The 25,840-nt window shown below is 33.8% G+C and overlaps 1 protein-coding gene across 7 annotated transcripts in view; it reads right to left on the bottom strand.

Moving 5' to 3' along the window:
• SPOPL (speckle type BTB/POZ protein like) overlaps nucleotides 1-25,840 on the bottom strand; it is a 51,227-nt gene that overhangs the window by 6,414 nt on the left and 18,973 nt on the right. For 2 of the 7 annotated variants that reach the window (XM_043487587.1, XM_043487590.1), the window contains exons 2-11: nucleotides 16,995-17,154; nucleotides 14,440-14,576; nucleotides 14,137-14,258; nucleotides 13,711-13,862; nucleotides 11,672-11,799; nucleotides 6,382-6,559; nucleotides 6,246-6,301; nucleotides 4,495-4,617; nucleotides 1,319-1,461; nucleotides 1,176-1,229 (exon numbers count right to left, since the gene is read on the bottom strand). In XM_043487587.1, the coding sequence (XP_043343522.1) occupies nucleotides 1,176-1,229; nucleotides 1,319-1,461; nucleotides 4,495-4,617; nucleotides 6,246-6,301; nucleotides 6,382-6,559; nucleotides 11,672-11,799; nucleotides 13,711-13,862; nucleotides 14,137-14,258; nucleotides 14,440-14,576; nucleotides 16,995-16,998 (1,097 nt within the window). In that variant the 5' untranslated portion in view covers nucleotides 16,999-17,154. Of the gene's footprint in view, nucleotides 1-1,175; nucleotides 1,230-1,318; nucleotides 1,462-4,494; nucleotides 4,618-6,245; nucleotides 6,302-6,381; nucleotides 6,560-9,927; nucleotides 10,025-11,671; nucleotides 11,800-13,710; nucleotides 13,863-14,136; nucleotides 14,259-14,439; nucleotides 14,577-16,994; nucleotides 17,155-21,897; nucleotides 21,971-25,840 lie in introns of those variants that run through there. The other 5 variants (XM_043487589.1, XM_043487591.1, XM_043487592.1 and 2 more) reach the window with 5 other exon arrangements.

Raw genomic sequence — 25,840 nt, 5'->3', positions numbered from 1 at the left:
CTCACTGTTTAGGATCACATAGATTATTAATATACCTGATATTTTCATTGATTTAATTCAGTAAGTATCTATTGACGGTCTCAACATACACTATAGTTTCTACATGGGATAGAGAATAAGCTTATATTTTTTGACACTGTAAAATATTTTAACAGACTAAAATCAGAGATTGAATGTGGCAAAGTATGAAGCATCACAAAATTATCATTCTATTTTTTTTCTAGGAACACATACCATGATAATGTATTATCTATCACACACTGACCAATATATAGACTAGCTAGTATTTTAATATTATTCACTCATTTTTACCTTCAGAAAACAGAATTCACGAACTATTAAGAATTCAGTTAACCAACTTCAAATCTATCAAAACAGATGAAAGCAAGGGAATCGTAAGTCAAACATTCATTTTCTTGTCTTTGACACAATCTCTTTTTCTTACATCAATTTTTGATAATTTCCAAGACAGAGTTTAACGGTTTATAGGCAAAAACTAATCAAAAGCAGATGCAAATTCTTCAACCTACTGACTCTCCTTTTGATTTTGAGTAACTGCAAAGAGTAAAAAAGTCACTCTAAAAATGAGTGAAGAAAGGGGAAAAAAAAGGGAATAATAAATTCTCATGGTTATGTCATTCTGAAGACTCAGGCTTAGAAAGACGTCATGACTGCCCTGCCCCCTAGAGTTTTACCAGGGGAAAAATCAAATTGCTACCATTTCTGGAAGGCTAGGTAATTAACCTAATGCAGAATGTGATGCAAAGTACCTGGCTGCCCTAAGAAGCAGTGGCATTCAAATGTCAAGACTTTCCAGGCTAATCTGGAGGGTACATTTCCTCATAGGATAAAATAAATATTTCCCACATTTTTAGAAATGCTTCCTGAAGGGGCAGGCATAGGGTCTCTAGCAGTCACTGAAATACCTGGACTGAGCTACATGCCAATATGAACATATATGTCCATCCCAGTTCACATTATAAGCTGATCTACAAGGGAGCATAGCCTCAAGAATCCACTACGTGGTTAAATTATTATTTTTTTAAACTGGCAGTTTGCTTCACGTCACTAATATCTGGATTCATACTTATTGTAGATGAACAAAAGGCTATGCAACAAACACTTAATTTCATGTATGCAGATCAACTTTAAGTCAGAAACTGATGTCGTCTTACTTGCTGTTCCAGTTTTTCCCATCTTTACACCCAAGCTGTCGAAGTACACTGCACCTGCATTGAAGATTTAAACACACTTAAGAAAAAGCCAGGTGGAAAGCTGCTGAAGGTGTCGTGTCCACTGAGATGCAAGCACAGCTTACCTGTTAATAAAGTCTATGGCTTGTGCTTTCAACTGCTCCGCACTGTGCAAATCTGCAAGGACAAGGGTGTCAGCAACATTCTCTACTGAGAGGCTGCTACACAAAGCTTCTTCACACATGACCTTCAGCCGTTCCAGTGCATACTATCCAGAAAGGAAAACACAACAGTAAACACTTATTCAAGCTACCGAGTTCTAAATACATGGTATTTATAACTTAGGAAATGAAGTTAAAGCACATTACACATCAAACTGAGGGTACTTTAAAAGTCTTTTAAGTTGTTTTAAATATAAAGAAAGTATGAGTTACTGCATTCAAGACAAAGACTAATTTTTCTTAAGAAATTTCTATCTAAGTTCAAGATACAGGATGAAATGTCAACCCACTCCAATATTGACTGGAGAAACCTGTGGACAGAGAAGCCTGGAGGGCTGAAGTCCAAAGGGATATGACTGAGTGACTGAGCACACATGTAAGGTATAGTGTATTTTTAAAACAGAGGTTTATACTTTAAAAACCTCTTAGAACTCAAAAAACAAACAAAAAAATACCCTTATTACTCAATACTCTTAATGAGTATATTTCTCTTTTCTACTATTTTAAACACCAGTCAGGACACTGCATATTGTCACTACTTAATCCTGAAGAAAAATTATAAAGATTAATACTCATAACCATAATTTGTATTTGACATACATGTGAAGAGAACATATTTGGCAGCTTTAGTGAGGTATAATTGACATACAAGAAAATGCACATATTGTTCATACAGCCACATAATCATCATTAAATCAAGAGTGAACACAATCGTTATGCCCAAAGTTTCCTTCTATCTCTTTGTAATCCTCCTTTCTCACCCCACCCCAGGCAAGACCTCTGATATGTTTTCTACTGCTAGAATTCACATTTTCTGAAGTCTTCTATAAAAGAAATCATACAATTTGCACTTGTTTTTATCTGGCTTCCAGTCATTATAATTATTTTAAGATTCACGCATGCTATTGTCTGTGTATCAGTAGTTCTATGCTTTTTATTGCTCAATGGTATCCCATTGTCTGTTGATGAACATTTGGGTATTTCCAGTTTTTAGCTGTTACAAATAAAGCTGCTATAAACATTCATATAAGTCATTAAATGGGCATATGCTATCTTTTCTCGAGTATAAACCTATAAATAAATGTACTGGATAACATGGTTAAGTGTAAAACTTTAAAAAAATTGCCAAACGGTCTTTCAAAGTGGTTGTATCATTTTACACTCTCATAAGCAGTATATGACAGTCCACATCCTTGACCAGACTTGGTATGGTTTTAATAATTTTAGCTGTTGTAACAGTCAAAGAAGTATCTCACAGTGGTTTTAACTTACACTACCCTAACGAGGTAGAGCATCTTTTGATATACTGAATGGACATTATTTTAAGAAGTGTCTATTCAAATATTTTTATTTTTAGAAATAACTTTGTTTACTTATAATTGTTTTGAGAGTTCTTTGTATAGTCTGAATATGAAAGTCCTTTATCATATATATTCTGGATAAAAGCTGTTCATCCGTTATGCTTTGCAAATATGTTCTTCCAGTCTGTGGCTAGTCTTTTTATTCACCTGTGTCTTCTGAAGAAGTTTTAAATTTCATTGAAGCCCAATTTATCATTCTTCCTTTTATGTATTTTTGGTGTCATAGCCAAGAAGGCTTTGCGTAGTGTAAGGCTATGAAAACATTCTCCTATATTTTCTTTTAGAAGTTTAAGATTTTTTTAGGTTTATAATCTATTCTGTGTTACTTTTTGTATATGATGTGAAGTACACACATACAGAGTTTGGTTTTTTTCAAGAGTTCAACCACAGTTTATCTTTTTGGTACAGACTATCAATTCCTACAGCACCATTTACTGAAAAGACTATTGTTTCTCCAATCAACTATCCTTGCATGTTCATCAAAAATTATATAGTCATACATGTGACAGTCTATTTCTGTACTGTCTATTCTGCTTCAATGAGTTATTTGTCTATCTTGTCACCAATACAACGGTGTCAAATACTAAAGCTTTATGAGTTTTCCATTTTATTAATAATCTTTTTCAAAGTTATCTGATTATTTTAGGTCCGTGCACTTGCATGTACATTTTTAAAACAGCTTGTCAATTTGTACCCCTCATCCCTGCAAAGGCAAGCTAGGATTTTGATACTGACATGCTGGTTCTACTAATCAAAAGAGAAGTGAAATTTTAACAATGTTAAAATTTCTAGTCCATTAACAAAACTTTCTCTCCATTTACTGAGGTGTACCTGAATTTCTGTTATCAGTATATTATAATATTCAGCATACAGGTCTTGAACATCTTTTGTCAGACTCATGTCTACGTGTTTTGTATTTTTCGTTCCATTATAATGGCATTTCTACATTTAAATTCTGAGACAGTCACAGATTTGAATAAGTTGTAAGAAATAAGACTCCATATACACTTGTCCCAGTTTCTCCCAATGGTAACATTTTTCAAAATGAGTATAATTATCACTATAAATATGTATTCATGTATACACATACAGACATATACATGGACAGAAGTAGCATGGATATTAGTACTTTTGGAGAAAGCTCCCAATGGGTTTTAGCATTTTCAGGATTGAGAACTACTGACTTTGAAATTTCCTGCCACTTTTACACTGTTTCCCTATCTTCAAGAAATAAGCACTGTAAAAGAACATTACAAAATAAGATTTTTTTCTCTACATCCTTGTATCAAAAAATAAATCTTATGAATACAGGATTAAATTAGAAAAAATACACAATATTTTCTTCCTTTTTTATAGATGAATGTCATGCACTATATCTTAAGACTATCTCAAAATTGCAATAAGTTATACACACTACTGTGTGTGTGTTCTCATAAAACAAAGTAAAGATACACTCAAAACTACTGAGTCTGACGTTAACATTCCATTTGTTCCATATACTCTAAATTAGCTCAAGGTATTTTTATGTCTTATTGATTTAAAATTTTTTCATTTCCATGTTATCCCACTGCGTTATTTCATAATACTCTCAAGAGGCATCCATGAATAGTATAAATTAATTCAATACTTCAAGTTATAGAGGGTTCTCATTTGATGATAGCTTTCTAGATATGTCAAGTTTGAGGACATTTTTCAGCTCTTTAAGACCTAATTACTTACTTTGTCTGCAGCTGCCAACAAGTTGTCAGCCATTTTGTCAAGGTTTGGCGCTTTCCCTGTGTAAATGAATCTCATCATTTCTTTAAAAACCTCAGGGTCTACATCATTTATTTCCACTCGATTCTGGTATTGAAAACATAAAAAATGTTGTATTAAAAAAAAAAAAAAACACATAGACAATGAACCAGAGCAAAACTGACAATAGTTTTAAAAGCCCCGAGTCTGCACTTAAGCAATGTACAACTCAAATATTCATTAAAGCGTATTTTAAAAGTTAAGCAGGCAGGTCTAAGAAGAAGTATACCAAGTCAAGCACTACCATGTAGAAACAGAAACCCCAGTTTCTCAGTTAAAAAGTCAAATACAAATAAAAACAAATCTGTAAGGCCAAACTAAATATATCTTTATTCAGTTTCTGACCACTATCTTAGAGGAAGATGGCTATTAACTTTTTTTGTTTAAAAGAATTAGGTTGTAATACCACGCCTAAGACCCTATAATGGTTCTTAGTCCCAACTTTAAGTAAAGGTAAGGTCACGTATTTGAGAACGTATCAGAGTTCACAACCTCAGAAATCTCCTACAAAAACGGCACGTGATACTATCTTCTGGTACATCATCTCTCTGCTTGGGACATACTCAAGTCCAAAGACGACTGGTTGCTTTTTAACTCCTGAATCTTTGCATTTGGTTTCTCTCCTGAGATCAATGAAGTTAAATATCTAACACTATATATATATAATAAAACAATACCAAACATTTCTGACCTTTTGATGACAATAACATTTGACATCATTGACCAGAAGACTGATCACACTACCGGGCCAGACCAACAATCAAAGGAAAGAAAGCAGCTATTTTATTGCAGCCTCTAGTTCTGCAGGGAGGAGAAAGCTGAGCCACGTAAATAAACCTATGAGTTGCAATAAGTTGGAGCAATAAGGCTCACATGTAAGACAATCAGCAAAAATCAATCTCTGGTCTTTAGTCTGACTACATTTCAAAATGGCAGATGAAAGAGAAATACCTGGGAAAACCAAATGGGTAGTATTACAGTTCAAGTAGACTAACAATAAACATAATTTATGTCCTTTATTGGGCTTCCCTGGTGGCTCAGAGGTTAAAGTGTCTGCCTGCAATGTGGAGACCAGGGTTCAATCCCTGGGTCGGGAAGATCCCCTGGAGAAGGAAATGGCAACCCACTCCAGTATTCTTGCCTGGAGAATCCCATGGACGGAGGAGCCTGGTGGGCTACATTAGTCCATGGGGTCACACAGAGTCGGACACGACTGAGTGACTTCCCTATCACCTATGTCCTTTATTAAATATAATACACAATATTCTTATTATAATGGTAAAAAGAATGTAGGAATTGTTTCTGTTCTAGAAAACAAATTCCAAAATCAACTCAAAAGTGCAACTCGAAAGTCTAGAAAGAAGGAATATACACCTTAACTGGAGAACTCTCAAATAGGTATGGATCAGAACAGTCCTTTCAGATAGCTATCATTTTGATATCAACTATCCACTTATTTTGCTATTGTGACACCTCACGATAGCAATAGCTGTTATTTGGAATGCTAGTCCACATTAAGCTACATCTATTTTTCTACTATAGAACCCATTTCACCCCATCCTCTTATTTCATTCTAAAATCATAACAATAAGAACATGCACTGTTACTTTTAAAATACACATTCCAATATTCTACATGTATATAAATTAGATGTGAGCCCTTTAAACAAGGTTTACCTTTTTGCTTTCTTCCATTTCATGTTCAAACATGGCATTAAAAACTGGGGATCGAGCTGTAACAAGATTAAGCATCATTATTTAATGCAAAACTTTATGAAAGAAATGCCATATATTACTCAAAAGTAGAAAGTACCTGCAAGAACAGATTTATGAGCTTTAAATTCTTGTCCTCTCACAAAAAAACTGCAATCTGTAAATCTTGTGTTTTCCCAGAGATTACCTAAATCTTCTGCTAGTCGGCATTCAGGCACCTTTAGCGTATTTGTATTAGTATGTCCTGATATATTTACTGAATCTTGGACCACACTCACCTAATAAAAAAAGGGACAGCAAGAAAAAATACTTGCATAAGTTAATATCAGCAGTAAGCTACTAAGTTTCAACCTAAATTTATCATTAAAATCATGTAGAAAATTCAATGTACTCCTTATCAAAAATGCTAACATCTGGAAACTGAATTTAAAGCCACATATTAAAGCAGAGAAATGATACAGAAAAAAAATTGAAATGAATTAGATAATTTTAAGTGACATTTTACGTAAATAAATGGCTTACTGATTCCTGAGAATGCTCAATTATTAAAGTAATCACAAAAACTATTTCTCAACAACAAAAAATGGTCATAATATTATTCCAAATTCAAATAGGAGAAAATACTTTTGTGAGGAGAAAAAATTTGTAATTTTCTTTTTTATTTCCTCACATTACAGAACTATCAACATTTAAAGTTTATCAAACACAATAAACACAGCATAACACTTATGACATTTTAGAATATTTTAAAATGTTGTTTAAAACTACAGACTATAATATGCAATTTGGGCAGCATTTTAAGTGTTGTCCCTACATGTTTCAATGCTAATAACACTGATTTAAATATTTAGCAATATTGATTTAAATTTTAAAGTATAAGAATTCTCACAAAACAATGTAATTTTAGTGTTCATGGAAATCTTTCACTAAAAAAACAGTAAGAATAATATAACTTAGTTCGATTCGAAGACCTTTAATTTACCTATGAAATAATCAATAAATAAAAGTAGGTATGACTAAAACATTGCTTTTACATGGAGCCCAACATAATATGGATTAAATTATTTCTCATTAAAGATGACTATATTTTGAATGAAATCTTAAAACACCACTAAGTTTGGCACAAACTTTAAGAAAAGGAATACACTATTAATATTACTAGAAATTTCACATTTAAGAAGTGGAAGAAAATACTACCTCAACTAGTAAAGCAAATGTTTCAGAGCAGATGAACCATCTTTCACAAAAAATGCTGTTGTGGTTACCTACATTTTTAGCTGCTAAGTTTTGTGGTTGTTTGTTTTGCAGCAATAGATGACTGTTAATTTAAAGCCGTATTTCATAAGGTTTTCTTTAATTGAAAGTAGGTATGTACATGGACAAATAAACTATGTAGAAATTGTACACTGGAAACGGATAAAATGGACCAAATTACTAACATGCTAAGAAAGTATAATAATAGTCTAATATAAAATGCTTGAGAATATTAAGTCTCATTAGTCCTTATTCACCTAGATGTAATAACGTCTATTTCATACAAATGAACAGACACTTCTAAAGAAAATCTTTATTTTCTGAGGATATTCTCACTAACCTTTTTGTTTCCCTGATTTTATTAATCTTTTTGAAATCACATGCCATAAAAATCATCTAATCCAATCACCTTATTTTATTAAAAAATTTGAAAAAGTGAGATCCAGAGAAGATAACTAAAGTGTCCTAAATCCATTGCTAGTCAGTATCAGAGGAAGACTAGACCTACATTCCCAGATTCCCTTTTTTAGCATTCTTTGCACTATACAGTATTTCTCTGGATTTTTTTTTTTAAGGTAGTAGTATTAACACTTTAATGCAATTATGGCTCTGAAGGGATTTATTGCAACAATCTTGTAAGAAGTTTTTTCAAATACAGGAGCTAAGACATTATACACATAAATAAGTCCTCCAATAAAAATTCCATTAACTTTTAATTATTCAAATTGTTTCTAAAATTTTACAAATTACAAAACAGGCAGGGGGAAAATCTTCAGTAATTTTTACCTGATTGCTGTTATATCATACATTATAACTTAATGATACTTAAATAAAAAATACTGGTATCACTATTCAGGGTTTAGTCAAGGGTCACAAAGACACTATTTACTTGTTCATATCAGCACTGCTCTTATAACTGGTAGTGAGCAAAAGCTGGAGTGAATTAACAGCTCAATTACTTGCATAAAGTACATAGTGGAGTGGTGCAGTCATAAGAATGTGATCATATTTAAATTTAGGAAAGGATTTCTTAAGTTCTATTTATTGTTTAATTATCCTAACTCAATATATTTAATGTGAAAGTTTCACAAAAATCAGGTGATAGAAGGAAAAAAGATTAAAAAAAGATATCTCATAGATATGTTATATTTGACTATATATAATCGTAATTCAGAAGAATTTTTATTACTGGCATACACGTCTACATATAATTACCACAGCAGCCACAAATTTTAAGTAAGACAGAATTAACATTTCATACACTCTGAAGAGTATTCAACGGACTAGAGAGCAGAAATTAATGATCTAATTTAAACTGTTATGCAATGAGTTATGATGATTATTTTTTCTGATACCTATAATCAAGAAATTGGTAAAATTTTAGCTTTTTCTAGTACATATTCAAATATAGATAATGAACATTCTTATGAATGGAACTTAGAGTAAAAAAAAATTCAGAAGAAAGGCTGAGATTCTTTTCTGAAGTGGTTGGTTCTCTCAAAATAAAATGACAAACGCACAATACTCAAAACTGACAAATGCTGCAAAGTAATACCTCAAACCCATTTGACGGCTTTTTCAAATTTGCTTTTGGCTCAACTCTGAGGATATAATTCAGACTAAAGATGAACATGTGCAGGCTCTAATCAGCTATGACTGTCCTAGAAATCTGGGTCTCCCCTAGTGTGGAATTGAGGTGACTACTGGTTCCTATTTTTAAAACTCTCTCAATTCTCTAAACAAATTGTAAAGACTAGCTAGGAATTTACAAAGGTGCACAGTACTACAAATCTTGATGCTCTAATCAACTACTGAACCATCCCTCACACTGGCTCCAAAATGAGAAACTTCTAAGTAGTCCAATTTCATATCATTTTCCTGCATAGTGGGTCTCAGACTTCCTGGTTTTTAAATATAGGTATCCTTTTTTAGAAACTGGGTGATAGAAATATGGTTGTCAATTTTCCATCTTGTCATTTTTAGAGAATAAAACCCAACTCCCATCCATTACCAAAAGTATATTAAAACAGAAAGGATAACTTAGTAACAGAAAAATAGCAGGAAAAAAAAGTTCTAAATGAATTAATTTAATTTTATGAAAAATTCATTACCTATATTATCTATCTGTATATATAGTCTTCTGTTTACCACAGACTAGCATGGGTCTATAGATTGAGACTATTTAAAATCTGTTGGATTCCAAAAGATAAGTTAATCTAACCAATTTTATATTTTTCCTACTTATTCTTCAATTCCTGTTTTCTGCATCACTTTGGAAGAGGCAGAAAGAACTGTTTACACTGACAGAAATTTCTAGCTCTGGCTACTTGATTCATAGGACTTGCAAGATTACTTATGTCTTGCACAAAAGGGTAGTACCAAACTGCCTTACCTGTCTACAGCACCACTTGCAGGGGAGGGGGAGGAGGCAGTTCTTTAGGTAGTGCAGTGCAATGCTTCCTCCTCTTCTGCAAGCAGTGCTGGAGATGCTGTAGAAGGAAGGGCATCAATGAGAGGTATGGAAGAAACGGTGGAGGGCATGGGGAAAGTTTGTTTAAAGCCCACCTATGTTAAATACCGTGCCCAAGGTATGAATGTCTGTATCAGTAAAGGTATGTATTATAGGATCTAACACTAAAGGTGATCAACTTAAAATGTTTGTCACTGGTGGGTTCTATTTTTAGGAGGTGACAAGCATGTAAAATTTAGCATGGGGATAAAAAATATACTTCAAAAACATGTATCAAAATAAATCTTAGTTTCAGCCTTCATTCTGAATTTTTTAGTTGTCTAGGTTCCAATAAAATATACTTAGGGAAGCATACTTTAGTAAACAATATTTCAATTCTAAAAACAGAAACATTTTCTTAAAATCCACAAAAAGACTTTTAGCTGCAGTAGGTAGATTTTTTTTTCCTTAATTGGATTACATAGCCTTTAATGTCCTTTAATTCTACGATTATGTGATTAAAAGAAATTAGTATGTTGAAATTTAAGATAACTACTAAAATTCTGAAAAGATTCTATATTAAGAATGCTTAAGTAACACACCCTATAATTATTTAGAATACTACTTAGAATATCTATTGGCAACAAATGCTTTAGTGTATATTTTTATCAAATTATTTAATGATAAGCTCTGCTCAAGATACTTGTGCTATGTGCATTATCAACCAAATAATAGTATTCATAACAAATTCATCTTATAGTTCATTTAACTTGTTTAAGTGAAAATAAGACGCATTCTATTTGCACTATGTAGTCTCTGGGGCCATATTTCAATTATTCTTCTGACACAGCATAATGACATATAATTAGTTTGTAATCCTGCCAAGAAATTTTACACATTTTCTATAAGAAGCGTCAAGCTAATTCAGTAGCAGTTAAGTAAGTTATTGTGCTTTTAAGACACTCATCTGTCTACAATAACCTACTGAAATATATTTAATGTTGAGGTTACCCTATCATTTCAACAATTCATATAGATAAAGTATGTAATAACAATGACAGAAGCTAGTTCAAGCCTCAAATTAAGACAAATCATAAGTGTAAATTATTGGAAGGGGCAATGCTAGCAACTTTCAAAAGATGGCATTTCATGCATATGATTATATCATACATTTGTCAACAAAGGTGTAGATTAAAAATTTTGAGATGCCATTATTTACAATGCTAACATCTGTTTGAATAAATGAACAAAAAGCTTCCCAATCTTTTCTCAGGCACTTTCACTACCATGCAAGTATGGATTCAAACTGATAAGCCACTATATTTAATATCACCAATCTGAATATGACAAAAAATGCTGACCATTTAGAATTATTCAGAATGAAGAAGATATTTAGAAATTTTCATATAAAGTCATACACATCCAGAGTCTTTGTATGAGGAAAGTATGTGACAATATAACTGTATAAACAATTTATAGCTAACGATAGGAATTTTTGCAGGCTGACTACTATACTGATTTCTAAGAACTTGTCAGCTTTTACTGTTAGAATAGTTATATAAAACCTTACCAGTTATACCAGTTAGTTAATTTAAAAAGTGCAATCAATATTGCTATAGTGTATATTTTTGCTTTACTACTAACTATAACCAAACACTGAGTTCCTTGAATAAAAAAATGTACCCACCTCACAAAATAATGTAAGCTTGTCATCTGGTAAAAGACCATTAGCTTCATCAAGCAAAAAATCTCTTCGAATGAATTTTTTAAAACCCCAGTCCTTCCCTTGTACAAATCGATATGCTCTTTGGCTTTCTGGTGGAAAACACAATATAAGTTTAAAAAAAAACAAGTATTCAAGAAATATTCTGCTAATAATAACAATTAAATGAATGTGTAAAAATAGAACTTGACCAATACATCCATCATAAAAATTATAGATATGTGTTTTCATAAGTAAAATGTCAATAAGAATTACACTAGATAGAACCAGATCATTTCACAGCACTATCACAAATTCTGGCTATTATCAATGAGCTCACTTTCAGATTCCTAGATCTCTAAGTAGAAGAAAAGCCAGATCAAATCCCAAGGAGAAGTAAGTGATCTTTTAAACAATCTAAGTCCTTTAATAATAAAGTAGGATCAAAACACATTGGCAAAGGCATAGTATTCACTATCTAATATCAGAACCAGATTAGAAATATTAATTTCTTGCTTCTTTCTTTAAAAAAAGGATGCTCTAAATCACCAGGGCATTCTATAAGCTTTCCTGGGATAACCATCCCACTGATGTAAGTTTTATGGAACTAGAGAAAAATCCATTAACTGGATAAAAAAGCTAAAAAAAAGTCCCCTATCATTTCTTAGGTCTTTAAACATAAACCCATCACCCCTAAGAACAATTTTCATCAAGGTCCACAAGATGGTTTTAGTGTGATCAGTAAAATATTTAATAAATGTCTAAAGTAAATGTTTCTTATGCCTTATATATACTGGTTAATAACTATATACTATGAAATAAACAAGGTCCTTCATAGAAAGCATTCACTATTGCTATACAAGTTGAAGGTAGAAAATCAGTAATATATCTAATTGAGATACTCCATTTTATGGGCTAAGTGTATACCATTGAAAGTTTTATGTTGAAACCCTACCCACAGTGTGATGGTATTAAGTGGCCAATGACTGGGATTAGATGAGACTGTGAGGGTAGAGATCCTCATGAATGGGACTAGTGCTCTTATAAGAGACTCCACAAGCTCCCTGGTCCTTTCCACCATGTGAAGACATAATGCAAAGTTGTCAGGTCTGTAAGTAGAGTCTTCACTAGAATCTGACCATGCTAGAAATCTGATCTTAGATTCTTGGCCTCTAGATTTGTAAGAAATAAATGTCTGCTGCTTATAGGCCACCCAGTCTATGCTACTTTGTTACAGCAGCCTGAACTAAGACATTATTTTATCTTACATGTCAGAATTATGAAAATACATGTGAAACTATGTATTACTTCAGCAAGGAGATGTATTACTTAAAATGTGTTTTGGAGAGTTTTTTTGTAATGATGTTACTTGATTTTGTTAATCACTTTTGGCAATCACTTAAAATTTAATGTACAATATTATTTTCCTGTTATACACACTGTACGTTTTCTACAATGATCTTTTACTATGAGGTGCCAGGCTACATTTTCAGCCGGCTATAATTCAGAGGCTTGAACTGAATTTAACAGGTTCTAAGACTAAGAAAAACCGTTTCCTTCCAGTCACTGTTTAGTCCACTGCTCAAAAAAATTACAGTGACAAAATATCAGGGCACTGAAACATCTTTCACATTGTTCTTTAGATTTGATTATCTGGCAAAAATGGCAAGGAAGAAAAAGAAATGCTTTCTGAACACCTATTATATATGCCAGACACTGAACCAGGTACCTTGCCCTAATAGCAGCTATTATTACAAGTGAAAAATGCATGTCATTTTAGTACATGAAAAATTTAAATTTTAATGTGATTTAAAACTAATTTTACATGTCTTATGAAGACTTAGTGAAACAACTGTAACTTTACCCTGGCATTTAAGATTACCAGCCAAAATGAAATGTTTTTGGTTAAGGAGAAAATAACTTTAGGGAAAAAAATCCTGTTTTTCTAGGTAAAAGTGCAAAAGTCACAGTACATATACACAGTTACATAAAGACATCTTCCAGTCAGTTTGGAAATCACTTACCCATTGCTTTTGTTTCTTCCCTTTTAGCATTCAGAAGGGAAAATTTGAATTTTGCTCGAACTTCACTTTTTGGACAGCTGACTAAAAGCAAATATAAGGACAAGTAGTCTTTACTTTCATCATCTAATCCCTTTGGATTTACTCTCAGGCACCTAAAATAAAACAACAGGCTCACATGGAGGAAGAGAATAGTTTAAACATTCAAGAGAGACAGAATACTGAAATCATCTGTTAAATAATCTAAATAATACAACAGATCTCCTGTCAATATTCTCACAGTTCTTTACAATTCTCTATACTACTAGGAACTTATTATAAATCAAATATAAAATCTGACAAATGTCCATTTAGAAACAGTAACAATGAAACTATAAAGTGCTAATGATTACATCAAAAACAAATATCTGAAAAAACCAAAAATCTTACCATTTCATTTTGTCACTGGGGCTAGATGAGAATGTTGAACTTTTTAACACTTCACCCATTTCTTCTCGACAAAAACTGAAGTTATTAATGGTCCACATGTAGGAAAATTTTACTACTTTAACCTGGAACATTCAGAAAAGGACTTTTACAATGATGACTTTTATATTCTTGACTTGTCACATGTTGAACATCCTATGACTCATCTCCTAACACTTCTAATAACAATGCTAAAGTGCTTCATAATATTCTCAAAATAGTATACGATATCTAGCATAAAGTGAGGCATTTTTTAATAGAATGTACCTGTGTATAACACCAGCTTTCTGCTATAGGACCGATAGACATATCTCCAGAGAGAGGTGGGGTGGGTTCCCGAGACATTGCCACTTTATTGCAGTCTTCTAAGATGTATGCAATATCCCACACAGGTGAGTACTTTACTACAAAGAAAAGAAGTATCATTTAATAATCACTAAGTTTAACTGAATCAAGAGGGAAGAAGTTATTTAAACGGTCATAAAACAACTACTTTCTCAAATTACATTATGAGGAAATGTGACGATTTCATTTAAATTAATGAAAAATAATTTTTTAAGAAATAAATCATAAGCCTTTATGCCATGTAATACTTGAATCTAAATGAAGTTAATACTTACAGAAGCTATTTTACAAAGGCATACTTAAATGATCACAAATCAAAAATAAAATACTGTAATAGCAAGATCATAACCATAAAAATCACAAAATAACATGGAAACTTACTGACAGCAATGATTATCTGATTCACTTTCCTTCACCTTTCTATTGACATATATGTGAAAATCAAAAGGGTTAGAAAGTTAGAACAGCCCTGGAAACTACAAATATCACTTACTCATCTGTCAGAGCCCAAAGCTTTGATCAACTATAAACAAAGATCAGACCTAACAGGCAATGCTGAAGAATTATATTTCACAGAACTCTACCTCTATCTCAGACACACAGGTTCTCTGATAAGACTTTGTCCATATCAGTATTTCCTACCAGATAATATCAATTGTATCATAAAATTTCTTCCCAATTAGCTGTTCTTGAACTATATCCATTTGGACACACAATTAATCATCATAACCTGGCCAGGACATTAGTAACTAGATGATGCTTTCCAATTTGGAAAAGTCTATAAAATAAAGAAGCAAAATCCAAAAGATATACATAATTATTATACTTTCAGGGGTATGGATGGTTTCAAGATTACATTCTAGTACAAAGATTGAAGTCTAGAGAACTCTTTTTCATTTAAGAATAATTAATGAGCAAAGAAAACTATATGAGTCCTATAAGAAGAAACTACTAAAGGGAAAAAGGGAAAGATTTCATTCAAAATGCAGAAGAAAATATTTGCTCTGAGTATCATGTTCCATTAAAGGAACAAGAATCAAGATGGCCCCATTCTTCTTCTCATTGTTAAATACATATAGAAAACAGGATTAATTATTACAGAGTTCTAAGGAGAAAGGGGCTGTAGCAGAAAGATTGTACACTATGTCAGGTTTTTATTCCTTTATGATTAAATTATTTCCCCTTTCAATAATGCTATCTATACTAATATACTGACCCAAATGTTATTTATGTAAGTTCCTCACATACGGAAGAGTTCCTATCAGATCAAGTACTTGCAGCGCAATGCAATAAACTAGGGAACCAGCAAAGTAGCCAGACAAGAAAGTCAGGATGGTAACACTGGGAATGTTCTATGAGGAGCACTTGTAAGTCACAACGACCATTAAAGGAGAGGTGAAGAAGAGTGAAGGTGAAGAAGATGCTCCTTAATGAAGCAAGAAGAGAGGAGATAAATGGCTGGAGGTAGTAAGAGTGCCTCAAAGAAAAGTGAATACACAATTTAAGAGTATTGTACACTGTCACTTTAACAGTTATTCACTTCTACATAAAAATTAGGTACTTCTCTTAATGAAGTACCCCCAGTTGTTGTCTTCAATTACTTTTATAAACTACAATTGGTTATTTACGTTTGAAAATAGAACAGCAGACTGACAGTCACAACAGGGAGCTGAGATCACTAATAACAATACTGTTGTTTTAAAGATGTTGGTTACCCTTTCACATTTAAACAGTTGTATTGTGGTATAATTTACATATCACAAAATTCACTCATTTTAAATGTACAGATCAATGATTTTTAGTGAGTTTAGTTATATAGCTATGCATTCATATAGTTTTAGAGTACTTCCAGTATCCCCAAAAGTCCTTTCCACCCCCAAATTTAGGGAACCACTGATGTGCTCCCCATAGTTATATGTTACCTAGAAATTCTATGTAAATAGAATTATACAACGTGTAGTTTTATGTCTGGCTTCTGCCTTTTTCCCTGAATATGTATCATGGTTTCCTGTTTCTCTGCACATCTCATAATACTTGGCTGAAAGCTGGACTGCAGCAACTCTGCATTATGATTTATTTTTCTATGCATGGCTGTTTCCTTCTTAGTAACTTGCTAGGATTTCACTGCAGTATTTATATCTACCATATTGTGTAGTTGCTGCTGATACATGTTTGGCTTTTTATTCTTTTTTTTTTTTTGGCCTGGTTTGCAAAGCTGCAGGCTTTCCCCTTTCTTTCAAACCAAGTTTGCTACTTTTAGTTGACAAAGCCATGGTCTTCCCACCCCCTCCTGGCCCCAGATCAAGTCCACCTCATCTGGCTGCAAAGCTCTGATTTTCCTGGCTAACCCCATTCTAGTATTACCACTGTCGTCTATTGGGCTGAAGGTAGAAACAGGAGGAGAAATATGAGTTAGATATTTCTAAGAAAACTCACAGTTAATAAATGTACCAAAAGGGCAATGATTATTGACTTACCCATGTGAAAAGAGCCTGATCCTAGTCAATATTTTTGCCAGTGATTCTGAAGCAAGCTAATAAGCCACCATGACCAATCTTGAAATCAACAAACCAACAAAAGTATTTGCAATGCACAGAGCACACAAACGGGGTAATTTCCCTAATATTTAATGATTTCCTAAAAATTAGAAAGAAAAAAGAATACAAATTAATTCACAGAAAAAGAACTTCACTCATAATTATAGTAGTATAAATTAAAACTAAATTAAGAAGCCATGTTTTAACCCAGCATTATTGTAATAATCCAAAAAAAATTGGTAAGAGTTTAAGGATTGGCACTCTCATACATTTCTTGTGGGAATATATGTAGCATGTTAATAACCTCCCTTCTCATTTTTTTATGGTAAAATTTCTGGTAAAAAGGAAAGGAAATGATGATAATAATAAGCTACTAATTTTAAAAGTATAAAAACGCCTATGTGTTATTTGATGTCCATGAGAACCAATTAGACGATTGTCAACTAAGAATTATTTCAAAAAATTCAGGAAAAGATGAAGAAGCAATTTGCAGGAGAATAGCTAAAAGTGGGAGGTGGGGGAGAGTTGAATTTATAATTTGTAATACATTTGTAATCAGTAACGTATTAAAAAAAAAAAAACCTATACCATTTTCCACTACAGTATAGTCCAAGATTCTTTTAAACTATCAATTCATACAGCCAGGAAAACTACAGGGAAGCATATAAACGCTACCGGCAAATCTTTTCTAGGACAATTTTATAGCTAGTATCAAGGGAAACTTCTTTTGGTCAGATTCACCCTAGACATTTATCTTGGGACAAGTATTAACAACTATGGGAAAAGATAAGCATATGCCTTAAAGGAACTCACTTTAACTAGCATATATAGGCATAGCTCAAGATATTAAGGATTCAGTTCCACACCACCACAATAAAGCACTTATCACAAAGCAAGTCACATGAAATTAGTCTCTTCTATAACTATGGAGACTAAATTAGCCACTATCAGAGAATAAAGTACTTTATTTAGATCATTTTTAAAAACTAAGAGTCATTTTCAACAACTGTATAGTATTCGTAAGTGTGTTAGCTACCAAGCTTCCAGACTAATGGAATTAGTTGTAGAACTTGGAAGTACTACAAAGATGAACAACATGTAGTCCTTGTTTTGGAGAAGACTATAACACAGTAGGAGAGACAGGTACATGTGTGATTACTTTCAATATGGTAATATGATAGAGGAAGGTACAGAGTAATAATGGAGCACCTTCAGGACAGGAGGATGTGGTCCCTGAGCTGCGTTCTAAAGGAAGCAAACAAATTACAGAAGACCACAAACTACAGCAGAGATTTTAACAGCAGGAGTTCTACACTAAGAACAATGTGAATCATTGCTTTGTCATGAATTCTGTAATCTTACAGATACTGGTTCTTCCTTCTACCTATTACAAGATTATAGTACCTCATTTCCCAATGGTTGGTGAGTAGATAACATGAAATTTTATATATACATACATAAATATATAAAGTACTTACACTCAGCATAATGTGATTACTAGAACAGACACATAGCAAAAAAAACTTCACAGGTGACAGCTGAAGATAATTTAGGCAGTGGTGGTTAAGACTGGTAATAACCAAGACAATTAATGTATACAAAAAGTACTTAGAGGCTATCATGGGGTCCTCTACCTCTGAGTATGACAAAATAGCTGGCAAGAGAACTAAGTTACACTGTGTAGCAGAAAAACCTGGATAAAAATAAAGTAACTATCTATTTAGAGGCATTTAAGAGCTACTCAAGCAATCAGTACAGAGGGTCCCAAGACTCCAGAGAAGAGGGAATAATCTGAACCCAAGCTGACAAGTCTACAGATACTTTTTTTCTAAGAATATTTACTGAGTCTAGCCACAATGTATAGTAAGAATCCAGGCTTTGCCTCAGATTCAGAACCATAGATATGGAGGAACTACATATGGAGGGCTGACTATAAAGTTACATGAGAATTTTCAATTGCTTAGGAGGTTGGTGCCCCTAATCTCCATTTTGTTCAGGAGTCAACTGTATTTGCTGTTTGGAGAAGACTTCAATATAGGCATCCCTCAGAGATATTGAGGATTCTAGACCACTGCAATAAAGTGAATAACACAAGTGACTGACAGGAATTTTTTTCTTTCCCAGTGCATCTAAGTTATGTTTATACTATATTGTAGCTTACTAAATGCGTAGTAGTATTTGGTTTAAAAAAATGTCCATACATTAATTAAAATATATTTTCTTGCTAAAAATGCTAACCATCATCTATCAAAACCAGGTTGCCATGAACCTTCAATTTGTAAAAACAACAAAACCAAAAAAAAAAACCACCCCAAAAAAACACACCCCACATTATCTGTGAAATACAATAAAGCAAAATGCAATAAAAGTTGTGCCTGTGTCAGTGTATAAAAAGATCTAGGCTAAAAAGAATGAGAAAATATATAACTTACATCAGGTACAGCTATATTAAGATCAGATAAAAGAGATTTTAAAGCAAGAAGCATTAGGAGACATAAAAAGGAAAATAAAATGTGAAAAAAGATCAATCATGAAAACAATTCTAAATTGTCTGTATGCAGTATGATTGATTCAAAAATAATCACAGTGGGAAACTTTAATTCACTTCTGAAAGAACAATCTTAATGACATATATACATATGTAAACATAAATATATATATGTATATATGAAGGGTGGAAGGGATGGAAAAAGGCAAGAGGCAAGCAGCAAGACATAACACTCAACAGCAAAAGAATGAAATTTACTTTCAATAGCACAGGAAACATTTACCAAAACTGACCATATTACTGCAGGATAAAGAAAGTCTTGCAAATACTGGTCACTGAAATCATTGAGAGTATAAACCTTAATTGCAGTGGGATTAAGTTAAAAATCAGTAAGGCAAAGATAACTAGAAAATACCTACATCTCTAAAAATTTAAAAAACTTTTCTAAATTTATGGGTTAAGAAAGAAATCACAATGAGAATTAGAAAACATTTTGAACTGAATATTAACGATAAGAAATGTCCAAACTTTTTAAAGATGTAGCTATAATATTCAGGAAATTTACACCTTTTGTGCACATATCAGAAAAGGCAGGCTGAAAATCAATGACTTAAGCTTCTATCTAAAAAAGCTACAAAAAAGTAAGTAAAAACCCAAAGAATGTAGAAGGAATAACAGAGATATGAACAGGAACCAGTGACTTAGGAAAAAATGTACAAGAGAAAAAAATACAAAGCCAAAAGCTGGGTCTTAGAAGAAAATAGTAACATTGACAGATTTAGTTAGACTAACCAACAAAAGAGGCAGAACCAAATTTACAACACTAAAAATAATGCTCTAAAAGATAATGAAGCTATCATGAAAATGTTACACCAACTTAACTACCAACTTAGTTGATAATTTAAATAAAATGAGAGAATCACCTGAAGAACATCACTTCCTAAAACTGGCATACAATGTGAAAGAAAAAACCATATATAGTCCTGTTTTTACTTAGTGGCTACTTTGGAAAACTGCAATATTAAAGCTAAATAACTAAATACGTTGAAACCCATCAAGTCCACTCCTAGGTACACAGCCAAAAGCATACACTCACATGTTCTTCAAAATATACGTACAGGACAGTTTATAGATTGGCCCCAGATATAAATACAGACAAAGCAATAAAGCACTTGTGACTGCCAAAAGCTGAAACTACCCAAATGTTCATAAGTAATAGAATGGATAAACTGCGGTACATTCATATAGTGAAATATTATACAGCAATGAGAATGAACTATTACAACATGCAGCCTGAATCAATCTCATGAATCTCCTAAAGTCAAACATGCTGTATAAATCCATTCTAAGCTTTAAACAGGCAAAACTAACTTAAGATTTAAGAAGTCAGAAGAGCAGAGGTATAAATGATAAGGTTTTGAGGAATTATGGATGATACCAAGGTTTGTAGTTTAGAAAACAGACAAGTCAATGATAAAGGGGATTCATGTAAGTCACAATAAGAAACTGGGTTTTTGGACAACTTAAAGAGTTTGGGAGTAGGGAAGGAAGTGGAATTATCAACATAGTCAAGACGACCAGAAGAATATACATTTTTATTATAGCTTTAGAGAAGTATACACACAGAAAAATGATACAATTAGTTGAATGTTTAACTATTAGCTCCTTATGTGCCTAATCATGTAAAGATCCTACTACTATTCCAGTAGGTGCTTACTAAGAGGGAATAGCTCATGGATCAGAGGAAGTTTTCTCTGCAAATGCATTTTCAGTATGATACAGAGAATCATTGTGAAAATTTATTTTATAATAATCCACTTCATAGCCAACTTTGTAGAAAGGGCTATCTAAAATGTGTAACTTTTTCCTGAATAGAAGCAATCTAATAATATCAAGAATAAATATTTTGTAAAGGTTTTCTCTTGATATATGCCAGGCTTAAGTATTTGCCTAATTTGACTCCCAAAATAACTCTATGAGGAGGGTAATCACTGCTTCTGCCAATGTTACGGGCGAGTAAAACACAGTACAAAAAGGTTTACATAATTTGCCCAGGATTATAATGCTAAAATTTGGCAATGCCTGCCTGGCTGCCTGGATTAAAGCCTAAACTTATACTAAATTCCTATAGACAACCTTTCCAGCATGTTACTAACAGAAAACACACACACACACAAAACCAAAGAAATGAAAAGACAAAGCAAAGGTGATTCATACTCTCTTCCAAACTCATATGATACATAAATGGCCTTTTTATCAACTTTCTAATTTCTAGACATCTGGATCATGTACTACAGCCAAAATGGAACTCTGAAAACAGTGCACAGTTTAAGACAGTGAAGTGAGCACACTTACCTGTCTCTTTTATTTCCCAACATTCCAATGAGATGAAAACAAATTTTTACAAAACAATGAAGTCATAACAGGACTGGAAAATAAGGATGATATTGGTAGATCAGAAATTTTGAGACGTTCGAGGTAGATAATAAAACAAAATAACCATGGTAGAAATGGAGACAATTTAGGAGACAGAATGGTACACTTAAATAAAACAAGAATAAGCGTCTTTGAAAAACTGATCAGAAAACAATAACTGTTGTTAATTAAAAATGTAAATGATAAAATAAATTCAATGGGCAAGATAAACAATAAAATGTTACAATTGACGGAAACTATTCTTGATAAAGACTACCCTTGAACAGACAAACTAAAACCGCAAAGAATATAGGAAATAAGAGAAGTTAGGAAGCTGGAGATCAGAGAGAAGAGATCCAATATTTCAACAAGAGACCCAACAGGTGCTCCTCAAGGGGATAAAAACAGAAATAGGGCTTCCCTGGTGGTCCAGCGGGTAAGAATCCATCTGTCAAAGCAGGGGAATTAGGTTAGATCCCTGGTCTGAGAGGATTCCACATGATACATGGCAAAAGCCTGTGTGCTGTACCTACTGAGCCTATACCCCAGGGCTTGCAAACTACAACCACTGAGCCCATGTGCCTAGAGCCGTGCTCTGGGACAGGAGAAGCCACTGCAGTGAAGTGTAGCCATCACTCACAAGCTGAATAAAGCACATTTTCAGACAGCAAATACTTGAAGTTTGCCATTCTATTTTGAAAATTACTCAATGAACTCCATTTTTGTATGACATGATTTGGTGAGTAAAAAAAAAAAAATGCTCTCAGCACACATGTCTATTTCTAAATTAACATATTATTGTACTAATATCTTTATGTACAAAGCATATAGAATTAAAAATAACTAGAAAAAAACCAAATTATTTAATTCTTAATATACTTGATACCTCCTAAAATGATCTTGTGAAATCCCTTTATGTGGATGCTTCTTTTGAGGACCACAGCGCTAACCAAATGAAAAAGGAATCTAAAGAAAAAAATCAAGGGACTGAAAAGACAATAGAATTGAATAGGTCTTGGAAGAGAAGGAAACTGAAAAAGAAAAAAAAACAACAAAACTAGGAGAATCCACTAGAATTAATTTGATATTCAGAAAATTTTCCATTGTATACAGGATTTCATTTCATTCTGAGGCCATTCAACTGTGTTCTACAGTAAATATTTATATTATCACATTATAAATACTTGGGTTTAAAAGTTTTAGAACTGGCCTGTAAATAAAGTAAGAGAAATTACAGTTACAGAAAAAAATGCAAACACCTTGATGATGTAAAACTAACAGTGAATAATGACTGAAAGACTGAAGAGAGGGAGGTAGGCAACACTGCCTAGACAAAAAGCAGGCACAGTAGGAAGTGAAACTGGGAGTGGGAAGGTAGCTTCCTATTCCTTTTACTCTTAATATAAAATGAACCTCAATATAATCATGACCTTTACTTTTAAGAAGTATATATAGCTGGGGGGGGGAGTATTTAACATGACATGCGCATTTAGAAAACTGGAATTGGTTTGCCATAGGCAGTTCAGTTCACCCTCTCAGTGGTGTACTACTCTTTGAGACCCCATGGACTGCAGCACGCCAGGCCTCCCTGTCCATCAACAACTCCCACAGTTCACTCAAACTGATGTCCATTGAAGCGGTGATGCCATCCAACCATCTCAGCCTCTGCCATCCCTTTCTCCTCCTGCCTTCAATCTTTCCCAGCATCAGGGTCTTTTCAAATGACTCAGTTCTTCACATCAGGTGGTCAAAGTATTGGAGTTTCAGCTTCAACATCAGTCCTTCAAATGAATATTCAGGACTCATTTCCTTTAGGATAGACAGGCTGGATCTCCGTGCAGTCCAAGGGACTCTCAAGAGTCTTCTCCAACACCACAGTCCAAAAGCACCGATTCTTAAGCGCTCAGCTTTCTTTATGGTCCAACTCTCACATCCATATATGACTACTGGAAAAACCATAGCCTGGACTAGAGAGACCTTTGTTGGCAAAGCAATGTCTCTGCTTTTTAACATGCTCTCTAGGTTGGTCGTAACTGTTCTTCCAAGGAGTAAGCATCTTTTAATTTCATGGATGCAGTCACCATCTGCAGTGATTTTGGAGCCCCAAAAATTAAGTCTGCCACTGTTTCCCATCTATTCGCCATGAAGTGCTGGGACTGGATGCCATGATCTTACTTTTCTGAATGTTGAGCTTTAAGCCAACTTTTTCACTCTCCCCTTTCACTTTCATCAAGAGGCTCTTTGGCTCTTCTTCACTTTCTACCATAAGGGTGATGTCATCTGCATATCTGAAATTATTGATATTTCTCCCGGAAATCTTCATTCCAGCTTGTGATTCCTCCAGCCTGGCATGTCACATGATGTACTCTGCATATAAGTTAAATAAGGAGGGTGACAATATGCAGCCTTGACGTACTCCTTTTCCTATTTGGAACCAGTCTGTTGTTCCATGTCCAGTTCTAACTGTTGCTTCCTGACCTGCATACAGGTTTCTCAAGAGGCAGGTCAGGTGGTCTGGTATTCCCATCTATTTCAGAATTTTCCACAGTTTGTGATGATCCACACAGTCAAAGGCTTTGGCGTAGTCAATAAAGTAGAAACAGATGTTTTTCTGGAACACTCATGCTTTTTCGATGATCCAACGGATGTTGGCAATTTGATCTCTGGTTCCTCTGCCTTTTCTAAAACCAGCTTGAACATCTGGAAGTTCATGGTTCATGTACTGCGGAAGCCTAGCTTGGAGAATTTTGAGCATTACTTTACTAGCATGTGGGATGAGTGCAACTGTGCGGTAGTTTGAGCGTTCTTTGGGACTGCATTTCTTTGGGATTGGAATGAAAACTGACCTTACCAGTCCTGTGGCCACTGCTGAGTTTTCCAAATTTGCTGGCATATTGAGTGCATCACTTTCATACCATCATCTTTAGGATTTGAAACAGCTCAACTGGAATTCCATCACCTCCACTAGCTTTGTTTATAGTGATGCCTCCTAAGTCCCACTTGACTTCACATTCCAGGATGTCTGGCTCTAGGTGAGTGATCACACCATCATGATTATCTGAGTTGTGAAGATCTTTTTTGTACAGGTCTTCTGTGTATTCTTGCCACCTCTTAACATCTTCTGCTTCTGTTAGGTCCATACCATTTCTGTCCTTTATTGAGCCCATCTTTGCATGAAATGTTCCCTTGGTATCTCTAATTTTCTTGAAGAGATCTCTAGTCTTTCCCATTCTATTGTTTTCCTCTATTTCTTTGCACTGATTACTGAGGAAGGCTTTCTTTATCTCTCCTTGCTATTCTTTGGAACTCTGCATTCAAATGGGTATATCTTTCCTTTTCTCCTTTGCTTCTGGCTTTTCTTCTTTTCACAGCTATTTGTAAGGCCTCTTCAGCCAGCCATTTTGCTTTTTTGCATTTCTTTTTCTTAGGGGACGGCCTTGATCACTGTCTCCTGTACAATGTCACGAACCTCCCTCCATAGTTCATCAGGCGCTCTATCAGATCTAGTCCCTTAAATCTATTTCTCACTTCCACTGTATAATTGTAACGGATTTGATTTAGGTCATACCTGAATGGTCTAGTGGTTTTCCCTACTTTCTTCAATTTATGCCTGAATTTGGCAATAAGGAGTTCATGATCTGAGCCACAGTCAGCTCCTGGTCTTGTTTTTGCTGATTGTATAGAGCTTCTCCATCTTTGGCTGCAAAGAATATAATCCATATGATTTCGGTGTTGACCATCTGGTGATGTCCATGTGTAGAGTCTTCTCTTGTGTTGTTGGAAGAGGGTGTTTGCTATGACCAGTGTGTTCTCTTGGAAGAACTCTTATTAGCCTTTGCCCTGCTCCATTCTGTACTCCACGGCCAAATTTGCCTGTTACTCC

This window comes from Cervus canadensis, chromosome 15 (assembly GCF_019320065.1).
Source record: "Cervus canadensis isolate Bull #8, Minnesota chromosome 15, ASM1932006v1, whole genome shotgun sequence".
NCBI lineage: Eukaryota > Metazoa > Chordata > Mammalia > Artiodactyla > Cervidae > Cervus > Cervus canadensis.
Note: the sequence above shows the minus strand (reverse complement) of the source record. Positions and strands in the feature narration are given on the sequence as shown.